Source organism: Biomphalaria glabrata, chromosome 5, assembly GCF_947242115.1.
Source record: "Biomphalaria glabrata chromosome 5, xgBioGlab47.1, whole genome shotgun sequence".
NCBI lineage: Eukaryota > Metazoa > Mollusca > Gastropoda > Planorbidae > Biomphalaria > Biomphalaria glabrata.
Genome location: NC_074715.1, coordinates 35,143,232 through 35,155,619, shown reverse-complemented (window position 1 = coordinate 35,155,619; position 12,388 = coordinate 35,143,232). Strand labels below are relative to the sequence as shown.

Genomic DNA, 12,388 nt, shown 5'->3' with positions numbered 1-12,388 from the left:
CTGCTTGGAGAAATCAGGTATACCCTTTAGGAGAAAAACGACCCCTTTACTCAAGAAAAATTTAAGAAACTAGAACAGACACAAAATAAACAGTGACATTCATAACAAAACAATATTCAAAATTGATTAGAGTAACACCTTTTTAAGTAATCATTTAAAGTTTAAAATCACTACACTTTTTTTCAACAATTATTTTGTGTATGAAATTGTGTATCGGAAAATGCCGGGTACATGAAATAAGCTAGTCCTAAAAAAACAACACAGATATTGGGTAAAATACTCATCAAATAAAGTACTGTAAATGTGTAGTTTCACGCGCTAGTTTCAGGTCTTTTCTTTTTATAGCCTCTATCGGGTTTGATCACAACTACCCGTATTTTTGTGCAGAATTTTTTTCTCTATCAGGTACACTTAAAATTATAGCATAATAATGTCGGTTTAATTTAAAAAGAGAACTGAAAAATACAAAGATATATAGGGAAAAAAGCGACTTCCGGCCCAATACTTTTTAATCAAAGAAACGAAACGGACTAGTCCAACAAACCCTATTCGAATAGTCTCACTATTAATGAATAAAAAATTTATTTTGTTATGTATCTGAATAAATCTTTCCTTTTTGTGTATTTGCTGTATCCTCTAAGAACAAATAGTGGTAGGAAGAACTTATTTAAATTGCAGAATAAATTATTCGGTCAAAGAATTAAAAAAAAAGAAAGAAAATCAAAACCTGAACCAATTAAAAAATGGTCGCCGCCTACACACTGTTTCTATAGTCTTTGAAGAGTTTCACTCTAAAGTCTATTCTGCAGTAGAGTGAGCTAAGGAAGCTTAGAGAAGAATAAAACTTGGATTAGATTGTGATGACGAGCATGGAATTGATTTTGTGTTGGTTTGAATTTTTTACTGTATAAAATTTATTCGGCGTAATGAGTGCCGCACGAGCAGTTCTTTTTTTTTAATTAACTAATAGCAAGAAAAAGTTTGACAATTATTTTTTTTTCAATGACATACGCAGAGATCTGATCTGTACTTGGTACATAGAGATCTGTACATGGTACACAAAGATCTGTACACTTTACATAGAGATCTGTACATGTTACATAGAGATCTGTACATTGTACACAAAGATCTGTACACTTTACATAGAGATCTGTACATGGTACAAAGAGATCTGTACGTGTTACAGCGAGATCTGTACATGTTACATAGAGATCTGTACATGTTACATAGAGATCTGTACATGTTACATAGAGATCTGTACATGTTACATAGAGATCTGTACATGGTACATAGAGATCTGTACATGGTACAATCACTAGTGCGCTAGAACAAAAAACCTGAACAGAAACAACAAACTCATATTTTCCTATTTCCTACTTCGCCATTATATGGGGGATGCTAAATCTTAATTTGGTCATTATTTATTTAGGAATTATTTTATCATTATGCGCAGACACCCATTTTGAACAAGTAAAAATGCTGGTATCTTATAGGCCTAGATTACATTGAGATAATCAGATGAAACCTTTCCACCTCTCCTCCCCCCCTCCCCTCCCACAACTGTTCTCTTTGTTCTGCTACGCCTTAAGTAGCACTTGATTCAATAAGTGTAAGACAGTGGGCTTCAACCTTTGTTGGCCTACCGCCCCCTTTTCGAATTTGTCTTTTAAATAATCCGCAAGCGCCCCCCCCCCCCCCCCCAAGAATAAACACTTTTAAAGAAGCGTGAGAAGGCAAATTGGAACAAAATGTCATTTATTTATTAATTTGTATGCTGTCAATAACACTTATCCCACTTGGGAGACGACCGCATGCCAAAGGCGATCTTCTTTGGTGAGCTTAGAGGAGGACGGCGTTACAGAGGTGACCTCCGTAAGCACTATAAAGATACCCTCACTGGCAGAGAGGAAAGTATCTGGCAGCATTCTCTGGCAGCAGATGGTCTCTGAGAGAGACAGTTGTAGAGCTCTCATAAAAGCTGCGAGGCAAACATTTGAGAATTAGAGAAAAGCCATTATTGAAGACAGGCGCAAAAGACGGAAAGAAAACTTAAATAGACCGCCACAGGACAACGGCTTTGTCTGCATAAAATTCGGGAAAATATGCAGGTCGCAACTGGGTTTGATAGTATTGTGAAACACTGCACTCAGCCGTAATCTTCGGAATCGAAGGCATTACCAATATTATCATTTTCCAAAAATAATGTCAAATAATTTGCAGTGATGACACATTAATAGATCTGATTGTCATGACTTTCTTTCAAATCCTAAGAAGTCTCCCTTTTAAATTTTGGAATATTAGGGCCTACTGTTTTCAGGTTTATTTGTAAATTTATTTTTATTTTTAATATAAACATTATTATTGCTGAATTCATTACAAAATGAAATTAAGCTAATGGGAACCTTGTCCCTCCTGCACTCGGGCAATATTAGAAATTTTAAGCTTTAAATTAGCCAAAGCCATCCAGTCTACTTCTTTGCTTATTAATTAGGTTTGTTACGCACTAAATCTGGGTTATCCTATTGGAATGTTAGCTTTAACGTTTTTGTCAACTAACATTTACATATCTTTATATTATCAAATGTAGATAAAATAAACCATGGGCGTAGCCAGGGGGGGGTTCTTGGGGTTCAAACCCCCCCCGAAATGAAATCCCCCCCCCGCAGGGGGGGGCGGAATTAAGTGACTGATTTTTGCTTTCATTTTGTTTATTTTAGGTGAGATTTTAATACTAAATCATCACTTACCACAGCACAGCCGAGGCAGTTTTGAGTTAAAAACCCTCTACCAGGGGGTTTTGAGTTTAAATCCCCCTACCAGGGGGTTTTGAGATTTTAAAAACCCCTATCAGGGGGTTTTGAGATACAAATCCCTCTACCAGGGGGTTTTGAGTTTAAAACCCCCTACAGGGGGTTTTGAATTTTAAACTCCCTACCAGAGGTTTTTGCAGTTAAATCCCCCTCTTCTATAAAACAAAACAAAAAAAAATGCAAACAACAATTCCCAAATTCCAACAGCACAGTTGAGGAAGATTTTGATTTTAAAACCCCATCCAAAATTTACGATAACCCCATCTTCAATATAAAAAAAGCAAATTACACACTCAAAATTCTATGAGCGTAGCCAAAGGGGTTTTGAGTTTAACCCCCTTCCAGTTGGGGTTTGAAGCTAAAAAGTACCTCTTCAAAATAAAAAAAAAGCAAATTACACACTATAAAATCTATGAGCGTAGCCAAAGGGGTTTTGAGTTTAAATCCCCCTCCTCCAGATGGCTTTTTCTTTCAAGTTTAAAACCCCTCCAGATGGTTTTGAGTTTAAAATTCCCCTACAGAGCGTTTAGAGTTGAAAACCTCTCTCTTCAATATTATTTTAAAGCAAACTACAGTCACCAGATTCTATGATCGTAGCTAAATGGGGTTTTGAATTAAAAACAAAACAAAAAAAAACCAGAGATTTTTTAGTTTAAAACCCCTCAACAGATGGTTTGACGAAAAACGTTCCTTTTCGATATAAAATCTAAAGCGAAATACAGGCATGTAATTCCAAGAGCGTAGTCAAGTAGGGTTACAAATTTCTACCAGTGTGAATAGTCTTCTGCCGAAATTGAAAATCATTAAATGTGTCTCAACAAAGATGGCTAAGACAGATTTTAGGAGTCAGTCATAGAGATCGGGTCTAAATCAAAGAAATCATATGCCGAACTGGGAGTCGAATCCTTAGTAAGGTTGTGACAGAGCGTCGCATGAGGTTTTGCGGGACATGTTTTCTGACAAAATGAATTACGCAAAATAAGAGTTGCGGAAACAGCTTGCCGGAAAATGCGCCGAACGGCGCGAGAGGGTCTAAGTCAGTAAGAATAGCACATTAGGTTTTTGAAATAAAATTTTTAATAGCAAGATAATGCACTGTAGATACCTCAGAATATGCATTTTGTTGGCTTTCAATACCAGAAATAGTGCTCGGCGGCGGGGCTTCGCCCCGCGCTGGGGGAGCGCTGCGAACTCCCCCGGACCCCCTTGCTAGCAAGGGCGGGTAGTCTACAATAAACAATAAACGTATTCCGAAAGGGTCAGAATGTAATAAAGATTAATTATGTACACACACATATATATATATTGTTAGACACCTTATTTATAGTTTAGTTATTTAGCGACGCACCAAAGAAGACGCATATTGAACGGGACTAGTGACGTTTGGGATATGTTGGGTTAGAGACCGGAAAATCAGTTAGCGATATAATCCTCTAGGGTAACGACGTGTTTAGTGACAGAGACTTCTACTGTGGCCTTTTCTTAGAATAAATACATGTTACACTGTTCTTCAGCGTTGACTACATCTCTTTACTAGTTAAAACCGATGTGTTTGTTTTGTCTGGATTGTTGATCAACTACACGGAATACACCCGAACAATAATACCCAAACGCTTGCAGAGTAATTGGTTGAAATTCAACAGTCATCCATAGTTGACCTCAAGACAGCCTGAACAAGCAACATCACAATATATAATTTTTTTTCGCGGGGGGGGGGGGGGGAGAGGTCGGGGGGGATTCCCAAAACCCTCCCCGAAAAAAAATCCTGGCTACGCCCATGAAATAAACTATAATTTAAAGGCGTATTACCTAGTTTGTTTAACAAATCATAAATATTTATGTGCGCAAGATCTAAGGGCACTAGTTACCCGCAATTACGGCAAAAGAGTAAGAATTTAAAAATAGAAAATGGGATTCCCGAACTCAATTTCTAATGTTGTTTGTGTTCTTAAATTAGAAGCCAGCTAACTAGAACTTGTCTACATGTAGTTTGCCAGCTTTAATTTTGAAGATTTTAAACATTTATTTTGTTTCAGTGCACCTTTAGTTTTTTCTTTCCCCCTTTATGCCCAGCGCCCCCTTACCGCCACTATTGTTCCCAGCGCCCCCCAAAATCTCGAAAACGCTCCCCATGGGGCGATAGCGCCCCCGTTGATGACCACTGGTGTAAGAGAAGTTCAATAAAGTGGAAAATCTGAAAAAACGGACATTTATTGGCTTAAACAAAATAGTGTTCTATTTCTTCGTCACGTGACCAGAATGAGCAATTGAGCTGTAAAAATAGGAGATTCAGCCTCCACCCTCTGTGCGATTTCTGCTTTTGAAACCTGGAGGTTAATATTTACAAGCTATTTCATAGTAGGTCTAAAGAATTTAGAAATATACTGTATAGAGTAATAAAGCATTTTATACAAGGCAGAGTCGGAATTTATGATCATTTATCCCTTGGAAATTTTGCACACAAAAAAAAATTATGATACTAAAGCTCAGTCAGTCCTACTTACACTTATGTTACTTTACAATTGAAATGCAGATTTTGCAAACATTGCGACTAAATGCAAACTGCCTATCAGATCACGTTTAAAAACTGTGTATGCTATATGCTATGTCATATAATATGCAAATCTAAATGGGTGAATAGCACACTTCTCATTAGTTGGCTTGGTGAGGTCATATGTTGGCTTGGTGAGGTCATTAGTTGACTTGGCATCTATTTTGTGCACATTTCGAAAAATAGATTTTTCAATAGATCTTTAAATTTTCGAAATCTGAATGTGACACATCAACATTAAAATAGGACAAAATAGGACAAAACCAATACGTGGTTATCTTAAAATAAAAAAAAAATCATAATATATGTTCTTGGTTTATTGTTTTTGTTGGTCAAAATACAAAAGAACTAATTACTTACAGTCCTTCAATGGTTTGTTACTGCGAATTGTTTATCAGATAATGTTTTTTTTTCTGACAGTTATTCATTTTTGTGTGTTACCATTTTTTGGGTGTCTCACAGTGTGGTCAGTACCCCTCGCACCTTGTAGGCGACGCCGCTGCAATATTTTACATCCATCCGATATACATATATAACAAGTGTCATCAACTTGATGATGTTTCATTATTCCTACTCGGAACGCGGATCACTATCTGAATACTATCATGTCGTAAAATTATATAGGCTAGTCTTTAAAAGATGGTATGGATAGCAAGAAAAGTCATTCTGAACTTTGTGATTGAAACAATCTGTTTGACTTAGGGTAGATCTCATAGACATGTCAACAAATGTTAGGTTTAAACAAGTATTGAGCTCATAGTGTCAAAACTACTATCGAGTACCGGCACTTCTTTTCACAGCAGTAGTATTTGTTTAAACTTGTTTCAGTGACAATGTCTTACAATGACATTTTCTGACAGCAGCATAAAGTAAATGTGTACACATAGATGACACACTCAGCTCTCTAGAAGTTATACCATAGTTTGTACTGTGTACAATGTACATCTGCCAATGCGCATGCTCATATTTTGTCTCTGTAATCTCCTGCATTTATTTGAAATTCTTACTTTTAGTGAAACCCATTATCGACACACCGACCTATATAGAAGCAAACCTTTTCTTGTGAATACATGTATATGTAGCTGATATAAAATTGCTGTCTGTGGTTTATCTGCTGATTATGAATTATTAAAAGGAACATTTTCAAATCTGTATGGACGTCATCTAAGAGGTTAAATGCATTAGTAAAATAATTTGTTTCTATTAGATGATCGGTAGTTGTTTTATATATATATATATATATATATATATATATATATATATATATATTGGAACTTTTTTTCCGACTTCAGAGATAATTACTTGGAGTCAATTAATAAAATCTATGGAAATATTTGATAGCATCACTCATTGCATATACAACGATTAGAAGGAAATAATATTTGGATCCAACGCTCATAAGAAACTTACAATTGAACCACTGTAGCTGTAGTGGACATGACGGTCAAGTCAGAGTCCACCAGGAGCGATACTCTCTTCCATCCATACTTCTTGCAGATGGTCATCAAAAACCTTGACACCTCGACCTTGTCGAGCGGATGTAGCGCCACGATGTTGGGGAAATAGGAAAGGTTCCGGATGTTTTCGTCATTTCCTCTTGGAATGATGACGGGAAGGTTCCAGGCCAGTGCCATGTAGGACAAAATGGCGGCACCTTCGTTGGACGCTTTCATGTTATTTGACAAACGACGAATCAAATTACATGCACAAAGAAAAAAAACATATAAGAAATTATTCATTGTATTTTTTGGAAATATGAAATCAAAAATGATCTTTCCAGAATGCCTATTCCAAACTATTTAAAATTACTTTAACGAACAAGAAGAGTATACAACTAACACAATGCTGAACAATCTTTCATGTTTTTTTAGTGATGTTGAAAATTAGCTCAAGTTGAATTAATTACTATTTTTTTACATTTAAACTATATAGATTTTCATAAAATGAAGCTAAATTTCTAATCAGCAAGCTATATTTTGGTGAATTTGGGGTAGAGATTACGAAGGTATTGATAAACATTTTTAATACCACGTAATAATTATTTTTTGTAATTTTTTAGTGTACCTCTAGTATGTCATGGTTCACAAAACAAAGTGAGATCTATTGTGATGGAGTTAGTTAATATCTCTACTATGTTTTGAAGCGAGATGCATGTGTGTGGGCTTAAAAGTGAATCGAAACAAATGCTATATAATACTATAATATTGTTTAAAAACTGGTTCAAATACCCTGAATATTTGTGCCGTACTAGCCCATGTAGGCGTGCATACGTATGATCACTTCTACTAACTTATTTCTGCTTGTTCCTTCTTTCAAAACTAATCTACAAAGAAGAATTATTTCACAATGTTTTCAATACAACAGAAGATTGATGAAAATGGAAAATATATTGACGGTAATGTTTCTTATATAACCTTTTTTGTATCATTATTAATTATGCATGATCAAAATTTGTTTACAATTCAAAGGTCAAATCTGTAGCTATTCTTAGTGAATGTATGTAGGAGTTATCATCTTAAGAGTAATACTGAGGACCTACCTGTGCCAAAGAAAACATCCACTTCCCCTGTGTAGTACTCCCTGGCTGCTACAGCTCCAACTTGAGAAATCCCAGACAGGGCTTCAACATGCCTCATGCGTATATCAATAAACTCGCCGAATTTCTCCTGGGAATCTTTCATGGCCAACTCCAGCAGAGGGTTTAAATATCGGACAAAGTAAGTCGTTCCGTTGTCCAGCACTCCAGTGCTCTCCACAACCACAATGTTGACAGTCTTTCTGGTGATGTTCTGGGCCTCGACCCTCATGCTGGTCAACGCGTACACAATCTGAAGAGCCAGTGTGGCGAACATCTCACAAGAAAAGAAAAACACCAAGTGACTCACACAGTAAGCCCGTAGTTTTAAATTGAGTCGTTTCCATAGTATTCATAACCAATTGAATAGTACGAACAAAAAACGGATGTTTTAAATCCAGTACCACTTCTGACACCAAGTGTAAGAGAAATCGCGGAGTAAGCCTATATATTCAATAAAGAATTTTGACTGTGGATAATAATTTTCGCCTACGCTTTCAAGTAATAACGAATATCAGTTCTCAAAGTCTTTCCCTCTCTCTCACTCACTCTCTCACTTCTCTCTCTTCTCTCTCTCTCTCTCTCTCTCTCTCTCTCTCTCTCTCTCTCTCTCTCTCACACACACATTCACATGTGAACGTACTTTCATAGAGTATTTAAAAAAAAAAAAACAAGTTTTTGAATCAATCGCTAATTTGTCCTTACCTATACGTAATGAGCTATTTAATTTCAGCGAGTTCACCTTTGATTACATCGACTTGACGTGACAGATAGTTGTTTTTTTTAAAGCACTTCTATCGAGAAGTTCAAGCATAATTTAATCATCCATCTGAACAGAATCATGCACTTAAATTTTCTCTGAATTTTTAACAACATGGACATCAGACAGAATTAGATCCCAGAACAAGAAGTTATCCCAGGGGCAACATCTGGTCTTCAGTCAGGGAGTATATCGATCTCTGGATAGAAACTAAACGCGCAGTCCACCCCCGCTAAATGAATGATCATTATTCGATAGGTATTCCTTTTTTTTTGGTACAGTCAGTGACTCGTTCGTTAAGATTGTTGTTTTCAAGTTTTGCTTTAGTGAAAAAAATGTTTATTGAAAATAATCAAAAATTTCTGTATTTAAAAAATATATAAATATGTCTATGTGTTTGTATATGCGTAACACCCAATTAAATGATATACATAATTGCTTCAAAGACATTACAAAATGTTTTATTTTCAACTGCACGTTTTGAATAGATACCAATAGCAATCGACTGAAGGTGATATAGAAGTTTTAAGATGAGAATATATTGTTTAGTTATGTCCTTGCCCTTACAAATTACATATGCAAAGCAAACATGTCAAGGTGAATTAATCAACTAAAGCTAGGTGCTCATGAGAAGTAAAGAGATACCGTCACTAAGCTTTACTCACTACAGCATACAAGAAATAAAGAGTCTAGTCTAGATCTAGTTCCCAGGAGGAATGAATTGAAGCGGCTAGACAGACAACGGATCGCGGCCTGGCTACCACAGGCCGTCTGCTAAATACAGTTATCGATGCGTGTATTGAGCTTGTCCTATTGGACGATTACCCCAGAGATATAATTGTACTACTAGAGTTAAACTCGTTCGGACCTTATTAGGAAAATGGATATTTTCGAAATGCACAAGAAAAACTAGTAGAAATGGATTCTATTTTTAAGAGATATTTCCCAATTTTTTTGTTCTTTAATTAAATTATAGCAGATTTATATTTTCCAGATAATGAAAAATACTTTTAATTATTTTAGCTTGTAAACTAACAAAGTCAAAAAAATTTGTTACAGCTGTAACACTATTCATTTGATGCCTTCATTTTATTTTAAAGTAACGTTAGTAAATTATAATATAAGATTAAATAAGAAGATAGTCATTTAAAAAAAAAACATAATTGCGTTGGCAGACTAAGCCTTCTTAATGGAGAATCTTGACTCACACAAAACCTGTACTAGCTACATCTAAACGCTTTATCTCTCTCTTAACGTGACAATGGCACATGGAGCAAGACCAAGTCTCTTTTATTGTGTCTTTCATTTCTTTATTTTATGCTTTAGGAAAAGTACATTATTTCAAATTTAATTCGCGTCAGAATCTGAACTACCATCTATATATCAAATAGGTAGACATTCTATATGGTATGTTTCAATACTGGTTCTCTATCAATGAAATTATTAAGTCGTATTAGGGATAAAATGGAAAGACCTTTAATAAATATGTTGAATTTATCAAAAATTTCACAAATAATAGATTCATTATGTCTGCTTGCCGGAAGTGCGCTCACGCTACCTTTCCCTACCCACTCCTAATTGTGTATGTAATAAAGACTAATTGATCGATACTCTGAAACAAGGAGACATTAAATCAGTCTCTTAGTTTACAGAAACAAATCTACAAGTTCTCTACTCTCGTTCAGAAAGAGATATTGATTGTTCCGTGATTGGATTTGTTTCTAATTAGGCGACTTGGAAATTTAGAGCTGGGTTTATTTTGTTTATAAAAATAATGGCTTTGGACATGGTCTCAGAATGGACATTTAATGACACTTCATGAATAAATATATAATATGTTTCATTCTACATACGCACCATTCTACATTCGCACCATTCTACATACACACCATTCTACATACGCACCATTCTACATACACACCATTCTACATTCGCACCATTCTACATTCGCACCATTCTACATTCGCACCTTTCTACATACACACCATTCTACATACGCACCATTCTACATTCGCACCATTCTACATACGCACCATTCTACATTCGCACCATTCTACATACACACCATTCTACATTCACACCATTCTACATACGAACCACTCAACATGTTCACCACTCTACATACGCACCGCGTTGAACTCAAACCGTTACTGTAGTCTGTTCTACTGGCAATGTCGCCTGTAATTTGGGTTAGGTGCGAGATTTTAAATCTAATATCGTAATCTCTCAAAAGAATGTTTTTGTTCAACGTACTTGCTAAACATTTGACAAAATTAGAATCACTTTCAGCTCTTGAACAAAATGTAGGTTCTTCATTGCAATGACAACTACTCTGTGAAAGCAAATATTTTAATAGGTCATTCAACTAAACTTTTGGTCAAACTTCAATATATTGTGAATAAGGTGTACCCATTCCTAAGGATGAGATTACGTTTTTTATGAGAATATTGTTGATGTGATTGATTACGAAAATAGGTTAAAGTAAAAGAGTTCTTTTTTTTAATAAGTTAAATATAACAAATATTTTTTTTTAACATAGCTTATATTGAGTGAAATTGTATTGTTTTTTTTAATCAATCATTTCATTAATTTTTAATAACTCAAAATGTAACCATATACTTAAAATACCATATACGTTTGATGTCCTAAAAGCATAAACCGTTTGGCTTATCAGTTCTTCTTTCTCTTTCCCATTGTTATGTTGGAGCGTTCATATGACTAGACCAATATATGAGATGAACTGTGCAGTGGTTTCCAAATCAGGGAGCTCTCCATATAGTTTTCTTTCTATTGGGGTGTTTTGGGGCCAGTGTCTTGTTCGGGTCTCTTGGTAGTGCAGTCCTGAAGTACATGGTCAGCATTCTCTGGCGACACTCCACACGAGCAGATTTCACTGGTTCCAATTTTGAGCTTCCGGTACATATGTTGTCTCATTCTGTTGGGTCCGGTCCTGAGTAGAAAGATTAGACGTTGGTCTTGTCGGGATAGCTTTTAATAGGCATTGCTTATCAGTGGACCTTACCTTTTTGAGAGCGACCAAGTGTGAAAAAGTTTGACCAGACAGACACACAAACGGAATGAGGTAAAAATGTGATTGACTTTAAAACTAGAACGAGCGCGAAAATAAGCGCGAACAAAAGAGAACGTGCTTGAAAAGTGAAACTTTGGCTGTACAATGGAACACGTGCACCTTTTCTGGTTCACTCAAATGTTAGCAAAGAAAGATTAAAACAAAAGACTTTGAGCTTCTAAAGCAGCGTGGCTAGAGGTGGGTGAGAGGTAAAGCTTTTAGCTTAGGAGCCGGAGGTCCCAGGTTCGAATCCTGGTGACGACTGGTACTTTTAATTTCGGGATCTTTGGGCGCCTCTGAGTCCACCCAGCTGTAATGGGTACATGAGATTAGTTGGTGAAAAGTAAAGGCGGTTGGTCGTTGTGCTGGCCACATGACACCCCTTGGGCCACAGAAACAAATGACCTTTACATCATCTGCCCAATAGACTGTAATATCTGAAAGGGATACTTTACTCTCTTTACTAGAGGTCAAAGACTTTAATTGCCAGATAGGCTGAATCATCAAATAAAACGTATAAATCACGTCTACAGCACATTGAATATCATGAGCACCAAGAAGTCAATATTGATACAACACTGTCAGATAAAAGAAACAATAGAGCTAAAACTTGTTGAAATAG

General features: G+C 36.0%; 1 protein-coding gene across 2 annotated transcripts in view; it reads right to left on the bottom strand.

The window, feature by feature from the left end:
* The window catches only part of LOC106060958 (atrial natriuretic peptide receptor 1-like), an 84,241-nt gene extending 75,310 nt beyond the window's left edge, over positions 1-8,931 (bottom strand). The window contains exons 1-3 of one of the 2 annotated variants that reach the window (XM_056030276.1): positions 8,642-8,931; positions 7,901-8,380; positions 6,772-7,027 (exon numbers count right to left, since the gene is read on the bottom strand). In XM_056030276.1, coding sequence (XP_055886251.1) covers positions 6,772-7,027; positions 7,901-8,213 — 569 coding nt within the window. In that variant the 5' untranslated portion in view covers positions 8,214-8,380; positions 8,642-8,931. The remainder of the gene's footprint in view (positions 1-6,771; positions 7,028-7,900; positions 8,381-8,641) is intronic. The other variant, XM_056030275.1, reaches the window with a different exon arrangement.
* Positions 8,932-12,388: the final 3,457 nt, after the last annotated feature.